Source organism: Strix uralensis, chromosome 2, assembly GCF_047716275.1.
Source record: "Strix uralensis isolate ZFMK-TIS-50842 chromosome 2, bStrUra1, whole genome shotgun sequence".
Classification (NCBI taxonomy): domain Eukaryota; kingdom Metazoa; phylum Chordata; class Aves; order Strigiformes; family Strigidae; genus Strix; species Strix uralensis.
The window spans coordinates 114,733,282-114,754,816 of record NC_133973.1 but is presented as its reverse complement, the minus strand read 5'-3'; the positions used below and the strand labels follow the sequence as shown (position 1 = coordinate 114,754,816).

Genomic DNA, 21,535 nt, shown 5'->3' with positions numbered 1-21,535 from the left:
GCTACTTCTACCTCTTTCATTTCAGTTATCTATGTGTAGAACATAAGTTCCTAAGCCCTTTCTCTCTGAACTAAGCAGACTTTTGGGAAAATGTATCTGTTCAGTCTTGCTCTTACTGTTTTACCTCTTAACTCTTCATATAGATGTAGCAATCGTTAAGCATCTCACCTGCTCGGAATATTGTTGGTAGTGAAGGCTGTTTTTTGGGTTTGGTTTTGTTTTTTTTTTTTTTTCAAATTGCTAAGTTGGTTTTTTTGATAGCAAAGATTTGATCAAGAATCTTCTTGTGTTTCTTTAAGGAATGTCACTGTCAGCAGGATCTTCTCCTCTTCATTCCCCAAAAATAACTCCTCATACATCTCCCGCTCCACGAAGAAGAAGTCATACTCCTAACCCAGCAAACTATATGGTGCCTACTAGTGCCTCTGCTTCTGTTGCTAATGCTGTTTCTCAGCCTCCATCTACTGGCCAGGTGATCCAGAAGGAAACAGTGGGTGGAACAACATACTTCTACACTGATACAACTCCAGCACCTCTCACAGGAATGGTATGCTTGCTTTTGATACAGAAGTGTATGGAGTTTCCAAATGTTGAACTGGTTGTTACTACAGACATTATTCGTAACACTCCAAAACCCTTATCCTGTATGAAGATTTGGCCTTTTAATTGTTGTAGTTGGTCTCCAAAATCACTGAAATTTAAGGACCAGAGAAGTTTTAATGTATTTTTCACTTACCTCTGAGTAGAGTTTTGGGTTTTTATAAAGCAATAGCAAGAAAGCATTTTATGTATATCTCAGTGGATACAAACATAATGAGAAAACATCAAAAACTCATATTGTGTTTGTTTTCTGATACGTTAAATAACTCTTACAGTGGAGGGGAAAAGGCAGTTACAAAAATGTTAGAATAACAATGTACATACATACACACACACCTCCCCTTGAAATCATTAGTAGTGAATATCACATAAGGGAATTGCAATGTATCTAACAGTATATTTGTAACATGTACTGTGCATGAAGACTTTGTAGTTCAGTAGTTCAAAATAAAAGGGTGACAAAACTCTTTGTTTTCCCTATTCTTAAGGATTTTAAACTGCTGCTTAAAATATTTTCTTTTCAGGTATTTCCAAACTACCACATTTACCATCCAGCTGCACCTCATGTTGCTTACATGCAGCCAAAAGCAAATGCACCTTCCTTCTTCATGGCAGATGAGCTCAGACAGGTAAAATGATAGAGGATTTAAAGGAAAAATCACGTATCTTGGGAAAAAAACTAAATTGCTAATAGTAGAAGAGAAGTAGCCACTTAAAATCTGTGCAATCAATTTTCCCTGTGAAGGATTAAAAAAAATCCTGTAATGGATAGGGTACAACAGAGGGTGGGGGCAGGTTACAATGTATGTGACTGCAATCTGATCTGCATGCCATGATTTCTTATTCAGTTAAGTATTCTTACTTCTTGTGTATTGTTTTGATGTTCATGAGTTCATTTATATAGCATTGCTTTAAGCTGTAATCCTATCCAGTTTTAAGGTCTTTCACTGAAATGAAAGTATATGGAGGTGTTAGTTGATGAGCCTTTCTCTGAGGGCTGGCTGTAACTGCTATTTCAGCTTCACTATAGTAGGTGCCTCTGTCAATGCTAGCTCTAGCTAATGTGTCTTCTGCAGCTCCTTCCTTCAAGAATTTATATATTTTTGTCATTAATGTTTTCAAGCTAGTGGTCTTCTCCTCCTCCTGCCCCACCCTAGACACTTGCATCAGCTCCCTATTTTAGTACAAGTAGCTGCTACTTTCAAAAGCAGTGTTACTGTTAACTTATCAAAAATGTTGAGCTGAATTCTAATGGTCAAAACTTGACTTAATTTGTTCTTCAGGAACTGATCAACAGACACTTAATAACTATGGCCCAGATTGATCAGGCTGATATTCCTGGTAAGTAAAGTGTTTCTTATAAACTAAACTGTGATCATATTGTTCTGCAACCATGCACATTCAACAATATTAACAAGATCTTGTAAAAAACACCACCTGTTTTTAATTTTTCATGAAGCCTTAATCATCAGCCTGGGCTGTGGACAACCAGATGCAAAGTATTTCAGAAATATGAAATTTGTTTCTTGCTTCTATTCTCTTTTTCTTCTGTAATGTTCTTCTGTTTTGAAACTCTTAATGGTTGGGAATACTTAAAATTGCTGAGAAAGGAAGAATCATTAAGGCAATAAAGCCTCATGGTATTCCTTTAAAGGATGCATGTATTTTCAAAGGTTGTATATAAACTAGCAAATTAGTTTGTTTTCAAGTGAATTGGCTGGTATATGAGAGAAGGCTTTGTACTAGTTGTCAGGCAGGAGAAGCATATATTCATTGCAATTTGGCTTTTGGAGAATTTACAATTGACTGTGTTCAACTTGATTTAAACAGATTGCTTTTTTGGTTGCAGTATCCTTCTCAAATGTGTGTTTAATATGATAATGATACAGTAAGAAAATGCAGTTTAGTTTACTAATCCAGATGAAGTACAAGCGTATCTCTTCTTGCAAGGGTAATCTCTTAATCTGATTTGTAAACCTTCAGCACTTCTCTCTCTCTCTGTGTTTTTTAAATCAGTACCTTAAAACAGATAAGATTCAGATCTGCTTTTTTGTTATGAAAACAGTGTTCTTACAGTGGTATGAAGCCTGTATGGAAATTGGTGCTTATTTATGAATCTGTGCAGGAAAAAAAACCACAAAAGAAAGGTCACTTAGAAGGGTGAACTTTTAGGCAAATGAGAAAATGGCAGATGGAACTGTGCATCTATTCTATTGATTTTACTTGGTGTAACTGTTTTGCTGAAGACAGTTATTTTAGCTCTGTGGAATCTCTTCCAGGAACATATATATTAGTATTAAAGCAAAAATAGTGAATTTTAACTTTATGTGCACTGAATTTATGTATCTGTGACAGTCATTTTAATCTCCTCTGCTACTGTAATAACTTTTTCTGAAAGTCACCTGATGCCTAATATGTTTCTGTATATAAACTGATTTTAGCAGTTCCTGCAGAAGTGGACAGCTACCATAGTCTCTTTCCTTTGGAACCACTGCCACCACCCAATCGGATACAGAAAACAAGCAACTTCGGGTACATTACATCATGCTATAAAGCTGTAAATAGTAAAGATGACCTGCCATATTGCCTTCGGAGGATACATGGTGAGAAAAATTGAGTTGTTTCAATAGGACTAACATTCCTAAGCATGCTAGTCATATTTTAACATCTGGTTGCTTTTCAGCAGTTTCAGAAGAAATGTTAAAGTAAAAAATTCTCGTGCAAAACATTATATTTTAATCCCTGTTTTTTGTTCTTTTCTAGGTTTTCGTCTTGTTAACACAAAGTGCATGGTATTGGTTGACATGTGGAAAAAAATTCAGCACTCAAATATAGTAACTTTGCGTGAAGTGTTTACCACTAAAGCGTTTGGAGAACATTGTAAGTTTTTTAGTTTTTTTCCAGACTGATGTGTTGAGACTTTTTTGTAAATATGCTTGAGTTAGTAATTGTCACATGTTTCTATTTTTAAGCTCTTGTGTTTGCATATGATTTTCATGCTGGAGGAGAGACTATGATGAGCAGACACTTCAATGACCCTAGTGCTGATGCCTATTTCACAAAACGAAAATGGGGTAAGGAAAATACATTATCATACAATACTTCTGTAAACTATTTCCAATACTTAAGCAGTAATTAGTTGGTCAGAAATAGTCCTTAAACTTAATTTTTTAGCTAATCAGTTCTGTCATATTATAGGCTGATTGGGATCAGAGAATTCTTCATATTTGTAAAATTTCTGAATATATATATATATTTTTTAAATAACAGAAAAGTATAACTAGAGTTAAAAGGTAAGGTAGAAGTCTAACAATGAACAATGTACTTTTCTGGTCACATTTAACTTATGACTGATTTGCAAAATTGATGTCAGTTTGTAAGAGAATTACAGTTCTTTGACAGGGAAATAAGTTTGAATAGGATTGGGAGCCGAGAGCTTTGGGGTCCTAATTGCAGGTCTGGCACTGGGTGACACCTGTCACTGCAAATGTTTCCAAAATTGCAAAAGACAGATGATATGTCAATTTTATGCTTGCTGTTTAGGTGCCTTCCACTTATAAATTTTTTCTCTCATAAATTATTATGATGACTAATTAATTAGTGTTTTATTTAATGTTTTGGAATATGAAGTACTAGTTAAGACAAGAAATGGATTGAAAAAGTCCCTGTAACACACATTCTTTTCAGACACAAACTTCACATCATAGGTCTGACTTTTTTCATATTTATACTATAGCTTCAAAAGAGTCACTAAAGCTACATCTACATTCATAAATAAAATCTGTCACAGCATGATCTGGCACAGCAAGTCGCCCAGCAGGGCTTATATCCATATGGCTAAAACCTCTTCCCCTCCAAAACAGTGTGCTGCCAATCATACTGCCTATTAGGACCGGTTTGTGACCCATGCAGTCCCACAAACTTCATCTAGGTGTTGTCTGGAACACAACAGGCCAAAGCTGTTAGTAGAGCTCAGTGCCATGGTGAGAAAGAGAAATGATCACAGCTGAATGGAATCACAGAAAGACTTAGGGTAGGAAGATACCCTTGGAACTCATTTGGCCTGACTTCCTGCTCGATGCAGGACTAACCCTGAAACTAGATCCAGCAGTGGGGATGACCAGAAGACTATAACCTGGCCTTGTTTCTTTTATTAGAGTAAATGTTCCCTAAATGTCTTTAGGCTGTCAGTGTATAAAGAGAAGCAGAAGCTAAGGTTTCTTCTTTCCTGTGCCTTCTGAAATTAGAGCCTTTAGCTGTGAATTCAATCTGTTTCAAAGGTTGACAGGGAAAACTTTAATTGGCTATCTTGTAGATCAAAGTATAATGAATTAGTGTGTGAATACATTCAAAGGCTTATAGATCCTTTATATTCTGAATAATTCCCACTGACTTTGCACTGAGCTGAGTGGTATAAGTGAGGTTGGAACTTGAGTTCCACCATTGGTTTTGGTAGTAATATCTCAGAGGAAACCCTGCTTTGACTTGTCATATTCTGTGGCAAGTCAAAGAATGCAATTACAAATTCAATGAACCTGATGTGAAACTAATTTGGTAGGATAAACCTGGAACACCTTCTGCCAGGTTAATGACTGTTAAGTGCAGGACTAGACTTCTGAGTGTCTCCCACCCATGGTTTTCAATTTCCATGTAAATGAATCCTTGTTATGTTTTTGTACTTTTGAGTATTACAGAAGAATGATGTCTGCTCTAGATAAAATAATAGAAGTTATAATAAAATTCTTGGGGACACATTCTTTTGTTACACTGGAAAAGAATTAAGTTTTGCTCCTATAAAGGGTAGTCATGTCTCATTAATCAAAGCCCTGTGAAGGAAGATCCAGTAGATAAGATCTTGGGTTTCCAATGAAGTTCGTCAGAATCTCTAAAATAAACTAAGTGACCATGAGATCAAAGAGAAAGTCCTCAGGTTAATAACTGGTTCGAAGATAGAAACAGAGTAAGAGTGCACTGTTGATTTTCACAGTGAAAGGAAATCACCGATGGGGTCTTACATGAATATGTGCTGGGAGGTGTATTTCTTAACACGTTCACTTGTTTGCAGTGAAGATAAATAATGGTCTGTCAAAGTTTGCTGATAATACCAAATTATATGGATTGTTAAAAACAAAGGCCAATTGTGATGGATTGCAGAAGGATCTTACAAGACTGGGACTCTTGGCAATAAACTAGCAGGTGATGTAATGTTAAACCAGTGTGATCAAGGGAAAACATAACTCTAGCTTTAAACATAAAATGATGGCCTCTATTGTGGCTGTTACCACTCAGTAATAGATTCGGGACTATAGTTAAGTAGATTAAAGGAAATATTGTTCTCTTGCTGAATAGCAGTAAATAGGAAATGGATAGTTGCAGATTATTAAGAAAAGAGTAAACAATGAAATGGAAGACATTATATTCAACATGTGGGTGCATCATAGACTCATCTGTAGTTGTAGTCCTCCTTACACGTTTTGAAGGGTGTAGAACAGCAAAGAAGTTAAGAAAAGGTGACAGGGATGATCAAAGGCATGGATCAGCTTCTGTATGAAGAATGGTAAAGTGGAATAGTACTTTTCATGCTCTTAAAGATGGACAGCAATATGATGGAGTTAAATGACTGGAATATGGTAACTGGAATATGGTGTCTGGAAAATCATCAGGGATAAAGAAAAAATTAATAAGCAACAATAGTTTGCTATTTCTTCCAGCCTAAAACTAGGGACTGACAAGTGAAACTAGCCAGGTAGCAAATTCAAAACCATGGAACTTTGTCACAAATTATTGTGGATGTTTGCCTGGGTTCAAGGGGAAAGTGGGCTTACCTGTGGAGGAGAGATGCTTGAGGACTGTCAACTGCAAAGACACTCTCTCTAGCTCAGGAGTTCTCTGAGCTGCAAATCATTGGAGGCTAGTAGAATATTTTATTTGTTTATGTTCATATGCTCAGGGATCCATTGCAAGCTATTATTCTGATTTTAGTATATGTGTCTTTGAAACAGGCCAGTGAGCTATCTGGACCATGTATTTGACCTACTACAACTTCCTTCTGTAGTCAGAGATTGTCTTTGACATTGGAAATGAGATATCAATTTCTGTTCAGCCAAACCAAAGTATTATTAAAATGAACTGTTGCGGCAGAACTTTTACAGGGATATGTAAGGAAGATAACTCTCTCCTGCCTGTGGCACTTCTCATTACCTGCTTCTGGTCTTTTTATTAGATGAAACAGAAAAAAGTCACCTGAAATTCCCAAATTTTGCCAAATCTTTCTGCACTTCTTTGCTTTGGCCTTTCTTTTTTGGTAACTGCTGCTTTCTAGTGTGGTCCTCAGTAGAAAGAGGAGTTTAAGAGAGAAAAATAAGATTGCATACCTATAACTTGATTTCTCAGAATTGCCTGCCTTCACGGATCCTTTCTCCATCCCCTCACAGAGTTTCTTGGCCGTCTGCCTGCCTAGAGGAGACTCCCAAGAGAAGCAGGGGAATGGATGGAAGTTGGGTACTCTGCAGCATGAGGCCCAGATTAGTGCAATTGCTTTTAAAGGTTTTAGGAGGCACAACACTGTGAACCTGATCAGTGAACTCAGAGAATTTGATTTCAGGTATGCAACCTTATTTATGTTGAACACTCCAGTTGGCAACATGAGACTTTGACAGTTAAAAGATGAGGATTATGGTTTACATAACTGTCTTGCATGTCACTGGTGTCAATGTGGTCAGTCTTGGTTTTTTTTCTTTTCACCATGTTATTTACAGACCCTGTTACAGAACTACTTTGGAAGGGATTTGGTGTGGGGAAAGGAAATAGCAGCTTAAGTTTATTTTTATACTGTAAAGTAATGTTATGAACGCTATAGAATTTATTGCTTGTGTTCTTTATGCAATGAAATACCTTATTTCTTTAGGTCGTCTTTAGGTGTGATAATCTGATGTTGTTCTGTCATATTTTACTAATTTTACACAAGTTTTAAAATCAGGAATCTAACTTTTCAGTTAATTGTTACTTGGAGTACATTTATTTGAAAAGTTCCATTTTGTTTGATTCTCATTCATCATATTTCCTCAATACACTTTATTGCTATCAAAAGTGTCTAAACATTACATTTGTTGTTCTGGAACTTGTTGGTTTTCTTCCACCTTTCTGGTATTTCTCAACTTCAGATTATAGTACATGTTAGTGCGTTTATCTCTGCAGAAATGATTTTCTTTTTAAATTAGCAAGTTAACCCAAAAGTATTGAAATGTTGTTCTTAACAGTCCAATAATTACATGGTAAACCACATTGGGAATGTATGTACTTTATTGGCTAGAAAACCCTGGCAAATTAACAGTAACTATTGACAGCTGCCAGTAAGGCTTTTTCTTTGTCCTGATGAGTTTTTATGGTTGGCAGAGATAAACATGCCTTTGACATGTCCTTTGGTCTACTTATTAACAACGGTCTAAGTAATTAAACATTGATGTACGTGCTGCTAATAGTAGTTTTCAGCACCACAGATTGTGCTTTTCAGCAAACAGATACTTTCTAATGAAGACAGGCAAGTTTCCTGGACCTTGTTTTCCTTTGGACACATTAATAGTAGTACATAATGCACAAAAATGGACTTCACTGCTGACTTTACAGTTTTTGCATCCCCAGTTGCTTGAATGTTTTTCATAAAATACCTCTTCCATTGAACAAAAGAAATAAGTTGTGTACTTAGACTGTGATGAGGAGAAAGAATGTATGAATATTGAAAGTCAGTGGGATGTTGTTGAGGACAAAATATGTGACTAGTAATTATCCTGAAATACTGTTGCCAAAAGCTGCAACTTTTTCAAAGTAAATTCAAGTTTTCAATATCTTCAGATTTTTTTTATAAAATGTAGTGCTGCATGAGTAGTTCAGAACCTTTCTGTATATTGAAAATTGGGAAACAAAAAACCAAAGACCAGGTTTCCCTGGAGAAGGGGGAGAAATTAAGGCTACTGCATTTATCTTACTTTCAGTACTTTAACTCAGGAACACCAAGCAAACACTGAACAATTTGCAGTTCTCAATGTAAAAGACTGGTTTACAGGCCTGAGAGGTTCAACTCAGTGAGCAGCTAAATCTTTCATTGGGCTTCTGATTTTTTTTTTTTTCCATAACTGTCTGTTGAGAATTGCTGTTTGTTAGCATGCTTTCTGACAGTGTTCCTGACGATGGAAAACAGGTCCTACTGCTGGTGGTCCCAGCTCTTCCTTCCCACCCCAGGACTATCCCTGGCTTTATCCTTGCTCTGGGGGACTGAATTTCATTTGAATGCTTTTTTAACAAATAGAAAATGAATACACACACACCATATTCCATTAAGAACATCATACCACAGAACTTAAATATATAAAAATGCTGACAATGATTTTTATCTTAACGCAGCAAGGAAAAATAATGGATAACCTGTGTTTTTGAAATGGCAGTTCTTACATTTTTAATCTTCTCCATTAGTATCTGTTCTGCATCTCGGAGAGATGAAAGTAGTGAGAGAGGTGAGTCTGCCCTGCAGTGGATGGGAAGAACACAAACTGAAATTTTGTGTGTTGTGACTGTGGATTCAAGCTGTGGTCAGAAAGCCTTTTTCAAATCAACCATGAAACCTCTAAAATACCACTTTTTTTGAGTAGTTCTGATACTTTTTGTAACATTTTCTTATATTCTTGTGTTTTCCACTGTGGTGAGCACTGGAAAGCTTTCGACTGTGTGTTTTGCCTGAGGAGCGAGCTTTTGAGTCTCATCTCCTTGGGTCCTTGCTCAAGTGCCATCTGTGGCAGACCTGATGGGTCTCATGGGACTTATGTCGTGGTCAGCATTACAGCAAACTGAACTGCTTTTAATTTTACTTGTTCTGAACAGATAGATACATAAGAGGGCATTTCAGAACTGATTCTTCTACTGTTTTAGCTTGTACCTTTAGTGTATGGGAGTGTGGGCAGCCAGTCTGAAAGCAGCAGCCTGGATTCAGCTGGAGCCTCAAGCGAGTCTTTCCAGTAGCAAAATAATGTTGTTGCTTAATTGAGATTTTCTGATAGAGGGGGAGAAGCTGTGTTGAACTCTGATTTTCAGTGTATGTTGCATATTCTCTTGGTTACATTGTCTTTATCTGGAAATCAAAGGGCAAGTGCTGTTGTTTTTAACTTATGTGCAGAAAAATAATGCCCGAGTTTTGGCTTTTCTCTCTTTGGGATATTATAGCAGCATTTCTGTTGTGGACACATTTATTTCATACAGATATAACTCTAAGTCTTACGGTATCCATACACATTCCTGTTAAACATATCACATGTTGCTGTTTACCAAATGTAAAATGTATTCTATAGCATGTAGTAACTAGAGAAAGAGCCTCGACTAATAAAGGAGGTTATCTCCTCAATCATTTGATACCATCGTAATTTTTGTTATGCTGAAGAAGAGAGAATATGAGGGGAAAAAAGTTTGCTACGTGAGACTTCTGGTATGCTGGTTTGTGGGAAGTGATTTGCATAATGATTCATCAGGAGACCAGAAGAAAGAAAGAATATCTCATTATATTCAGCCTTCAGTAGACATGCCAGGCTTATTGCTATTTAAAGGAGTCAGTGTCTTGATCTTTATAATCTAAACCAAAGCACCTTAAACCTGAAAAATTAACTAGAGTTTAAAAACAAACAAAAGCTCAGAAATGAAAGCTGGGAACATTCCCAGTCCCTCATCCCAAAATCAGTAAAATTTCTAAGTAAAAAAATTTTCAGCAATTTCCATTTTTTCACTCTTGAACATATTTGTGTGTGTTTGTGTGTACATACACAGGCACACACACACACAAACTTATTTTGAGCAGATGCACAGATGTTGATGTGCTCCTGTGGGGAGAAGAAAACCCCCAAGAAACAAATATTTGGAGGAGAGGAGTGTAGTCAGTTTACAATTGAATTGGATGCTTACGTGATTTTACTGAATACTGAGGGTATTGCTGGTCTCAAAATTAGCAGACTCTCAGTACTGAGGCATTCTCATAAAATGCCTATTGTGTTTTGTAAAATTGAGATGCACTGTCTTACTCTGGATGTATTTTTGCTCCTACTTCAGCTTTGTGCCACGCAAACAGTAGCAACTTATTTGTATTACATCTTACTAAAAGAAACATTTGTTATCACTATCTTTTATTTTTTCATGTCTGGCTCAGTATTACTCAGAAACTGTTTGCAATGTAGAATTTGGGGGTGTTTGCAAAGAATTAGTTTTACTTTTGAAAGGAGGACTACAAATCCATTTAGAAGGGGAGTGATGCATTGCTTTCGTATGGTCCATTGAACGGGGGTCATGCAGTGATGACTTGTCAGGGAGTTGGGTCATATAGTAGGACATATGTGAAGTTGTGTTCAGTGATGTTTAGCCACCATATCTTTCAGTCTGATTTGACATACCTTGTTAATTTTTTCTTTGTCATATCAGATGATAGAGAATGTTTAATTTGTAAGTGTTCCTACAATAAAGGAGGTAAAATAGGATCTGTTACAGCTATTGTGGTACATGCTGCTTGTTTCAGAATACTAGTGTTTTTACTTCTGAAATAGCTGCGTATTTTGATGTACCACCAACTTTCAGCAATTTCTAACCAGTGCTGGTTTTGTAGTGATTATTCATCCTAAACTTTAAAAATCAGCGTGGTTTTCCTGAATGAGAGTGAAAATAATAATGGCTAATGAATTGTCAGCAGTTTAAAATGTGATGTCCTTCCAAAAAAAACACCAACCCCAAACCAACCACTAAAGCACAATACATATGTCTTTCGAGGACTGTTAAGAGTTGAAATGAAATGAATATGTGAGTTAATTGTATAACTCAGAATGTTCTATTTTGAATTTTGTGCAGTAGCCTTCTGCTGATGCTTACAATGTTTTGCTTCTAGGTCAGCATGATGGACCTCTACCACGGCAGCATGCTGGATTGCTTCCAGAGTCCTTGATATGGGCATATATTGTGCAGCTCAGCTCTGCATTACGGACCATCCATACAGCAGGACTGGCGTGCCGAGTTATGGATCCAACAAAGATTCTAGTAACAGGCAAAACGAGGTAATGAAAGCGTTCATTCTTACTATGTTACATTGCTCTGTATTCATGGTAGCTGCTGACCCTGCACCTGTTACAGAAATAACAAAGTCTAACTAGAAAGTTTTGTTACTTTTAACTGGCATGAGACAATGTGCTAAAACTTGTAAATTGTTTTTAAAGTTCTTTTTAAACGTGTTTTGGGAAGACTTATGCATTATCCTCAAAGTACTGTTTGGATCCACTACTGACAATTTAGAAATTTGTTGATTTATTTGTAAACTGAAGACTGACTGTTGCATTTTATTGAATAGTAAAATTAGTATTTTCTGCTTCATAGTAATTTGCTGAGTACTGATGACTTTTTTGTCATATCAAAGCATTCAGTGAATGCTAGAGGAAAAATTGAATAATGAACAAAATTTAATGACGCTACTTCCATTTCTGTTCTTTTTCCTAAAGGTTACGAGTTAATTGTGTTGGAATCTTTGACGTTTTGACATTTGACAACAGTCAAAATAATCCACTGGCATTAATGGCTCAGTTTCAGGTAAGACAACAGCGCCATAGTTAGGTTGGTGATTTGGCACAGGGAGTACTGAAAACCAGTGTGATTCCTTTTGGAAGACAAGTATTTTAATTAAACTGTAGTCCAGTATATCTATCTCTAAATGACTTTATTTTTTCATTCCTGATTTTATCTTGGTTCTGCCATGTGTTACTCAAATTTGCTTGTAATTTAGAAATGTGAATGCTCATTTTGCTATCTTCTGCTTCTAAAGTTTCAGCAAATTCACCAAACAGGTTGAACTATTAGTATTTAACAAACCTAAGTCAAAAATGGTGGAAAATATGAATTTGTAAAGGAAGGAGAAGAAAAATCTTATATTTAGTGTTAGAAATCAAAAAATAATGGTTCAGTAACAGTTTTTGGTCTGCTTTCTCTTGTGTTGTTTTAACAAAAATAAGTGTTGAATACCTGTTCACAGAGGAGTAAGAGATCTTTTAAATAACTGCACTTAGGCCTTCTCCTCACTCCTAAAAGGTTTTAGTGTATCTTTATTTTAGACTCCTAGTTTTTTCGTGCTCTTCTGGCATTCTCTGAAATGTGGACTTTGCATAATTCCTGAATTAAGAAGAATCCCTTTAGACTTAACAAAAACTGTTCCACAGTCATCTGGAGCATCACTGTGTACAGGAGTGCCTCTTTCCCTGACTTCCCCTCAGGGTAAAGTACATTGCTTCAGCAGTCATCACACACCCTGTCCGTACTGGGAGTGAAAGTCCTCAGGATGGAGTTGGATTTTTTTTTTTTCATTAATTTTGCTTATTCACTGTGAGAAAATTGCTCATTCAGAGTTTTCAAGTAATAAATGAAATGTCTGAACTTTGGCCAGGCAATTGGAGACCATGTCCTAGAACATAGCAACTTTTTTTTTTGAATGATACAGTAAAGTAATTTTCAGTGTACTGTGAGTAGTACATCAAAGAATTCCCTGCCTGTCCCCAGCTACATATCAGTGGGCTTTTGGTAATAATTTAATAGAAAACAGCTGAGAGAAGATAGGAATACAGGCGAGTGAGGGATTCCATGCCTAAAAATGTAATGAGATTTTTTTTTTTAAATCTAAATGCTTCTTTAAATTTGTTTTAATTGCAGCTGGGAAAGAGATCCTCCTGAGATATAATGACATTCAAGTAATGTCAAAGCAAAACATTTAATGTACTTGGAGGTACAATTCTAAAAATACTCACAGGTACACGAGTCTGTCAAAAGCATTTGCCACCATAGCAGCTCAACACTTGTCAACTAACTTGCTTGGTAATGCCTAGTTTTGTTTAGGGGGGATGTTTTTGCATGTTTTATACATTGTTAATATCCAAATTGTTCAGGTATCACTGCTAAACCAGAAAAGAAGTACGCTTAAATACGTAGTTTGGAAAATCTAAACTGGAGTTAGAAAATACAGTATTGCCTTCTTTTTTTGTTACTTCCTCTAGAAGAGCTAGGCTTTCACTATCCATTTCGTTCCTTCAGAGATTCTGGACTGAGTTAATTCCTTGAAATTCAGGAGTCATTTATCATCCTCTACCTTTGTTTGCCCTAGCCAGATAAAATTACAAAATAACAGCTGCTGCTTGTCCTTTTTCCTCTTGATCCATGACCCAGTTCCTGAATTCCTCTGGGATTCCTGTGACTGTTAAAAATGTAGGTTATCTCTTGGTTTATGGCCCAGCTAATATGCATTTCCTTGTTGCTCGTTTCAATGGAGGAAGGTATTTTTGTTAGCATTTGTCACTTTCTGGCTATTTCCCATTGTTAATACAGATAGGAAAGAGTTTGGCCAGAAAAGTGAGGGGGTATATAAAAGGAATGCGATTGTTCTTTACAGTCTGTGTTAAACACATTAATTTATATGATCGTTTAAGAGTTAAAAAAAAGCAACAATAAGGGAAGCTAAAATGGCCACTTGCATTAAAAACAAGGTGTTAAACCTGTATAAATTCCAGCACATCACTTCCCACTCCCCAATCCTTATGTCTTGTGTCAGTCACGAGATACACAGGGGAAAACTGTAAATGGTGATGTAGGAAACAGTAAGAAGGTTTAATAAATATTTCTGTATTTGGAATAAAATGAAAGTAAGTTCTCTCCATATGAAATGAAGAGAAAACATAGGTTTTATTGATTTTGCAAGGGCTATAAGGCTACATTTGCTCAAAGTAAATATTTTTTAATTTAGCAAACAAAAATAGCTTTCACATGCACCTCCCCAAATTTAAAGAAACTAGCTGAAGAGGCATCTGAAGTATTAATGTTGACTTTTAAAAAAATAAATAATAAAAAAATCTAGAAACTTGGAGGGACTTCTAAGGGCAATTTCAGAACTTGAAAGGATAAATGAATCCACAGAATTGTAGAGTGGATGAGCTGATATTGATCCAAGCAAAGCAGTAGAACAGGATAAACAAAAAAGTAATGTCAGTTTCAAAGAGTCTATGGAAAATGGATCTTGTCAAATAAATCTTATTTTTGACTAGCTGACATGTCTGGCTGATAAAGCCAAGTATATAAAATGCTGAGGTATCTCCAGGGCATTTGGCATAGTAGCATATAGCTTTTTAATATTTAAAAAAAAAAGTTATGCAGAAGGGAAAGGGTACTTATTCAATTAACTTTTAAATTGCTCACTGACATATTTGAAATTGATGTCTCCCAGTTATCAAATGAATGAAGAGGGCTATTTCTGAGTTTCTCCTAGGGGTTGGTTTTTAGTCTAATGCTAATTAATATTCCTATCAATGAACTAGATGGTGATACAATCTTTACTAGCAAAACTTTCAGGAGATGAAAAGATAGGTTGGTACAGGTTATAGTTATGAATTGAATTGCTAATTAAATGGTCATTAGTTGCATGCAAGGTACATTTTTGAACAAAAGGCAGCTTGTACTTAAAAGATGTAAAGCTTTTCCTTGGTGTTGAGAATCAACTTAATAGTCACTGTTGATAGTTACTACAACAAAAGTCTTCTGCCAGGCCTGTGGCAAAAGGAACTGGTGTGATCCATAGATATGTGCAAAGCACAATACGGAGTATAAATAGGGAAATGATTGTACCTAATGTTGATCTGTACCTTGTATTAGCAAGGCTAGTACAGGAATACAGCATGTATTTCTGGTGTCCCTGCTCCAAGGAGGTCTGGTAGTTCTTGCGTGCCACCTTTAACCTTTCTCTGCCTAGAAGCAGGAAGAGCTGAATCTGTTGGTATTTTCAGAGGGGAGGTTAGGACTTAACAGGCATATCTGGATTGCTTCCTTATAGAAAGGATGGTGTACCCCAGCTTCCAGAAAGTTGTATAGCCTGTCTGCATGAATAGAGCTGGTCAGTGGATGGTAGTTCTATCCCTTCTAAAATAGAAATCTGACTTCCATAAATCCTAATCTGTATGGGTCTCTTCCAATTTGAGATATTCTGATTCCCCTATCACACAGGAAAATTACTGCCTGTCTTTGTGCACTTGTAAGACTTCAAACATTGGCCATTTTAATAGCAGTTTCTTTCAGGGTTTCAGCTGTCAGTGAATAGTGAGGCACCTCCAGAGAGCAATTCAGCTTGCTCAAAATCTGAATTGTCTTGCAGAATTACAGATATCTTAAATCGATCAGACTCTTAACTGAATTGCTTGATGTTTAAGTTCCTCAAATTAGTGAGATGAATCCAAGCCACTTTGGAGACTAAAACAAGTTAAGCATAATTTGAAACGTGTGTGTTTGAGGCTGCACTGGTGCGTTGTATCATCTCTGCCAGTTTTTCTATTAGATGTACTTCACAAAACAAACAAAAACTAAGGTTGCAAGTGAAACACTCAAAAAACCAAAGGCCCGAATTTAGAATTTCCTGGCTGATGTTAAAGTTAAGACTCTATCAATAATTTTTAAAATCTAATGCAATCTGTATTTTGAAAACACCTATGTAAAGGAACATTTTCATAGGATCTTGCCTGAAGTTGTATATTTTCAGTGTGTCAGAGCTGGATGATGATAGAGAATGTATATGGAATACATCCATATAAATTACTAAAAGTTGGAAGGTATTAAGTGTGAAGTAGGAGACTGCAGAAAGAAGAAAGGTTGTGGTTAATACAAATACTTACATATTTCTTTAAAGTCTTTTAGAGAAAAAAGTAATAATAAAAATGCCATTGTGCCAGTTGACATATGTCTCTGTATAGATACTGCATCAGCAAGATTCCTCCGTTTAGTACTCTAGCAGTGTCCTCTGCTGCTCAACTTGACTGCTTGGTAGTGGGAGCAAGTGTATTCCCACCAAAATGGGGTTTGTTGCTCTGGTTCATTTCTCTTTACCAAAAGAATGCTCAGAAATTCCTGGTTCCTTAAGAAATTGAGTCTAGCAAATGCCCATCCATCTCTTTCTCCACCACTTTGTCCTCATTTCTGTCTCATTTTACACATCCTGTTTCTGTCTTCATTAGCTGCAAGGGTACCATGCTTTCTAACTTCTGCCATGTTGCATATCCATGTTTAAATTGTTTTGCTTATTCATATTTGATATGGAAACAGCGGGGACATTGAGAGACCTGGAAAGGTTTTCTTTACTCTGTCCCTTAACACCTGGGAGATGTGGCTGCAGGGAAAGCTCTGCTCAGCTGTTGTGGCCAGAGGCAGCAAACATGGTTACCTCTCTGGGTGGAAGAGCTGTGAGGGGCTGTGGTGCGTTCTCCATCGCAACACTTTTCTAAAGCTGCCAAATTCTAAACCTAACTTCTAACGTTGCAGTGCTGCCAAATTTTCAGCCTTTCTTACAGAAATGACAGAAGGTGTATTCCTTGTATGACTGTTCTCTGCTAACCAGCATTACCTTGCTCTAGGCTATGGAGCTGACATTCTCGATAATTAGTAGCTTTCACTTTCTCACTTTTTCAAAAATATCTTACTTTCTCAGAAAAAAACTCAGGAAAATACTAAATTTGTATTTCTAGCTGACTCTTAAATTCAACCTGAAGCAGGCATCCAGCATGGAAAGCTGCAGGTGTTTCAAGTTTGGCCAAGTAGCGTGCAGCTAAAAGCCTTGCCATAAATATCATTGTCTGCTACTAAATTAGGCTCCTGTTTTTGGAGGTGGGCTTTAAAATCTGGTATACCTTTTCAAAATAATTTTTGGTGGCTGTCTATTGGCAGAATTTTCTGTTGTGGCAAAGCAGCCTGTATGCAGCATTCATCTTTTAAGAGCAGTTCTACTTTTAAGGAAAGTGTTTAGTAACACTAAGGATTTCTTTATAAAATGTGATGCTGTTCAGTTTGTCAGCCATACAGGCATGTTCATGGCTAGTTATTTCAGGCAGTTCATATCTTTCACACTGGCCATCAGAGATTAAAATCTTTGAGCTCTGTTAAAATAGAAACATAATTTGCTGGAATCCAGTGTGGATTTCAGGGTGGAATTCACACTGGATGGACGGTGTGAAAAGATACGAGTCTAGCAAATCCTGTTTGTGTTAACAAATAATCCTTCATCAGTGTTCCTCCATATCGTACTGAGAAGACTTGCTCTATTTGCCACTAACTCCTTGACTTGTCAGGAGCGAGCAGATGGGTGATTAGGAGAACCTGTTTGCAGAGCTTCTGCTCACTACACAAGAGTTCTCTCTGGTACTGTCCTTAAGCATTCAAAGATATATATAGTACTTAGACATTGCTAGGTTTCAGGACAGAAAATCAGGACAGATTTTCCTCTGTACATTTTAACTACTGTAACTTGGACAGTCATGTTGAACTATGATTTGAATAGCATTTATTTTAGTTGCTCAAATTCTTCTAAGGTTATAGAATAACTCTCTTTACACCATCTAGTACCATAGGTAATATTTATTTTTACTAAGAATCTTATCCGTGTGTGTTTTCTCTGTTAGCAAGCAGATCTGATCTCCCTGGGGAAAGTTGTGTTGGCTTTGGCTTGCAATTCTTTATCAGGAATTCAGAGAGAGAATTTGCAGAAAGCAATGGAACTGGTGACAATCAACTATTCCTCTGATCTGAAGAATCTGATTTTGTAAGTTTGCCTAATAAATCTTTTAAAGGAAATTAATACTTTTTTTAAACATACAAATGAAAATGTCAAATGGTATTTTTAGATGCAAGTAAGACTGCAGATAAAACTACTATCATTGAGTTGTCTGCACAGTCAATGCATCGTTAAACATTATAATTTAAAATTTGTTTGTATAATGTGTATTTTTTGTGATGTATCCAATAAAATCAATGTCCTTTCTTTATTAAGTGCTGTTGAAGCTCTTAATAAGAATTAGGAGCTTGAACAAAACAAGCATTTTAAGTTGTCTTCAGTACTGGGCTTCATTGCCTATTATCTACCATAGCATTATGCTAGTCTTATCTTACAGTTTCAGAAGATATTGAGAAATAGGCACATTGCCTTTTTGACCAAAGGGTTGAGTGCTTGTTTTTCTTGGCTGCTTATTATTTTCTGATGTTCTTTGGTATAGTCAGCCTTTTTCCTCTTGCAACCTAAGAGGGAAAAGTAGAAATCTCTGCGTGCTCCCTCATTTGGAAAACAATTGCGTTACAATCTGAATATTCACGTCTTCTCTCTTTTTGAGTATGTTCTTGCTGTTTGAGTGAACTATGCAGTTCCATGAAAGTACACTCCTATCTTGTATAAATAACTGACTGGATGTATACATGTAACTGACTGGATGTTATACATGTTTTCTCTGTTAATGTATTTTTTATGAAACACTGCAATTGTCAACTTTGTGTATTAAATAGACATCATGGTCAAACAGTTACAAAATCATAATAGTATGATCTCTCTGGCATTTGCAGCATGCTTAAGTAATCTTTTTGGGGGTGGGGATATTTTGGCAGGTATTTGCTGACCGACCAAAACAGGCTTCGCAGTGTAAATGATATCATGCCTATGATTGGTGCACGATTCTATACTCAGTTGGATGCTGCTCAGATGCGAAATGATGTTATAGAGGAAGACCTTGCAAAGGTAAATAATTTAGTAATTCCTAGAGGAAGGTCTATAGTCAGTATTCCTACAGCTGTACTTTAAAACGGAATGTTTCTACTGTTTTTTTTCCTTTTGTTTAGCAACCTAAGTAATCTGCCTGCAGACTTGAGAACTGAGCTCAAGGTATTGAAAGTCCAAAAGCTCTGAGGCCCACTAGTTTTAGGATGTCCTCAGCTGAGCTTTAACTGAAGTAACATCTCTGTGTCCAACCAGCAGTCTTGGGGAAAAGATGTTCTTTACAGAATGGTTAAAAAGTAGTGTTCTGAGTAAATAAGGCCATGTATGTCATCACATACTATGTCATGTAGTCTGTGCTAGGGATTATACAGTAACAAGCGTTGCCTTTACATTCTTGGATATATTTGGATTCCAGTGTACCTGTACTTACATGTTTTCCTTTCCAAATGAATCATGGAGGTAAAGGCTGCCATCCTTAGTTTCCCTGAAGTGTGAACCTCTTGCTGTGGGGGTCTGGTTAGTCTGTTAAGGTATCAAGTGCTAGCTACAAAGGAAAAATGTGTACTTTGTCCCATGTTAGTGTGTATTTGTTCAACAGGAAAGGGTGTCTGCTCATCAGAAGCCACTGATCACAGGATTTTCTAACAAGAGTGATACATTACAGAAGGCTTTCATGACATTGAAGATATGTGTGGGATAGGGTGTTAAGTTTTGAAGGATTTAATCAAGTCTGGTGACTCCTTTCCATTATATGCCCTCGTTGAGAATTTTTTTTTTAAGAGGCATTAGACCAGTATTTGGGATTCTGATGGACTAGTTCTCTTAATTTCTCCACCATTGGCTTGTTGGATAACAGTTTTTCCTTCCTTAGTGAAAGATACTGAAATCTATCAGAAGCAAAGAGCTGTAGAAGAGCAAGGTGGCATCTACTTTGGATGCAGAGCTCTAGATGATTGGTGCCCACTCCATCCGAGTCAACCACTACTCCTGCTCTGAAGAAGTTTCAAATCATTTCTTGTTAAAGTGGCCCAATGTGCCTGCACAAAATTGGGCAGATGAACCTTTTCCCATAACAAAAATGGAGATTGTCCTGTAATCAGTATTAAGCAGTCTTCATTTTCAGTCGTTTGTAGCAGTTGCTTATCACTGACAGGCAAGCAGAGCTACTCAAATCCCAAGTATAGCCCCCAGTTTGGCAATAGCTGTTTAACTGGCAGTGATAAATAACAGTTGCTAATTAGCTGTCATACTATGTTTTGTTTGTACTACCACATCCTCAGTAACGTCAGAGTGACAGTATCCCTTAAGTCTAGCCTGGTACCCTCTCTTTGTTATTGCCCCAAAGCAGATGCTTAGGGGAGAGTATTAGAACAAGACTACATATGATATTTTTCCCTGTGTTCTCCAAACATGCAGTTGTCTGTAGCTTAGGGGCTTCTGATGCTGGAAGTGGTTTGTATGTAGTTAATAACTTTGTTTTTTGAAGCCATGAATATTTTGTTACTCCCGTAATGCTCGTGTTTCACAGAACAGTGACGCCATTATGCTATCCCTTTTCTTACTCACCTTAGTGTTCCCATCATCTATTTGTCACAGCATTCAAAGCCTCATTTTTTCAAGTCCTTTAATCCACTCTGTAGACAAGCTCCCTACCTTACAGGCTACCAAGCCTGCAGAGAGGCCACCTGGAGACTTAGTGCCAGTGTTGTTGCTCAGCTGTGTCACCATTCACTGGGAATCTTCAAGGCAGTGACATTCACACAGATGTGGTTTTGGCTTTTGTGTATTTGGCCACATACCAAAAAATTGTTTGGAGGTTGTATAGACCTCTGCTAGCTGGACAAGGTAAGTCTTCCCTGTCAGTCTCTAAGTGTAGCTACTGTTGTGGTACAAGCTGTTCTGCTGTGTGTTTTTTAGACTGGTAATAGAAGTCTTGCAAGCCATGGGTTGTCTGAGGTCAAGCTATTATCACCTTGACCTACTTTATTTATACAGCTGTGCACAGTAATCTACTCCAGACCGGATTCATTTGAAATCAATATGATCATGCATGGAATGAGATGCAGCTTAGCGTGAATAATGTTGGAGAGCTGGGCCATTGGAGAATATGAATAATATCAGGAGAGAATCTTTCTCCTGCCAGCTTTGAGCGGCTTTTACTTAAAAGATTAATCAACAGTGTAATGCAAGCTAGGATGTAACTCTTTATTATATCCTAAGTGATGAGGAAAAAATGTATGAAATCAATTTTCAGTTGCATCTGTTCTAAGCATTTATAATTCTATTGTTCCGTCCTTTGTGTGAGCTTGTTCTCATTGCTTTATCTCTGTTGTTGATGGGACTTGGAATTGATACTGTTTTAAGACTTAA

General features: G+C 36.8%; 1 protein-coding gene across 9 annotated transcripts in view; it reads left to right on the top strand.

The window, feature by feature from the left end:
• The window catches only part of PAN3 (poly(A) specific ribonuclease subunit PAN3), an 82,043-nt gene that overhangs the window by 53,046 nt on the left and 7,462 nt on the right, over nt 1-21,535 (top strand). For 2 of the 9 annotated variants that reach the window (XR_012627699.1, XM_074859903.1), the window contains exons 9-19: nt 300-547; nt 1,125-1,229; nt 1,884-1,941; nt 3,042-3,203; nt 3,364-3,480; nt 3,573-3,674; nt 11,510-11,675; nt 12,114-12,201; nt 18,084-18,223; nt 19,057-19,186; nt 20,762-21,010. Coding sequence is in view for 6 of the 9 variants with exons in the window: in XM_074859903.1 (XP_074716004.1) it covers nt 300-547; nt 1,125-1,229; nt 1,884-1,941; nt 3,042-3,203; nt 3,364-3,480; nt 3,573-3,674; nt 11,510-11,675; nt 12,114-12,201; nt 18,084-18,223; nt 19,057-19,186; nt 20,762-21,001 (1,556 nt within the window). In the remaining 3 variants the exon portion in view is untranslated. The other 7 variants (XR_012627700.1, XR_012627701.1, XM_074859901.1 and 4 more) reach the window with 5 other exon arrangements.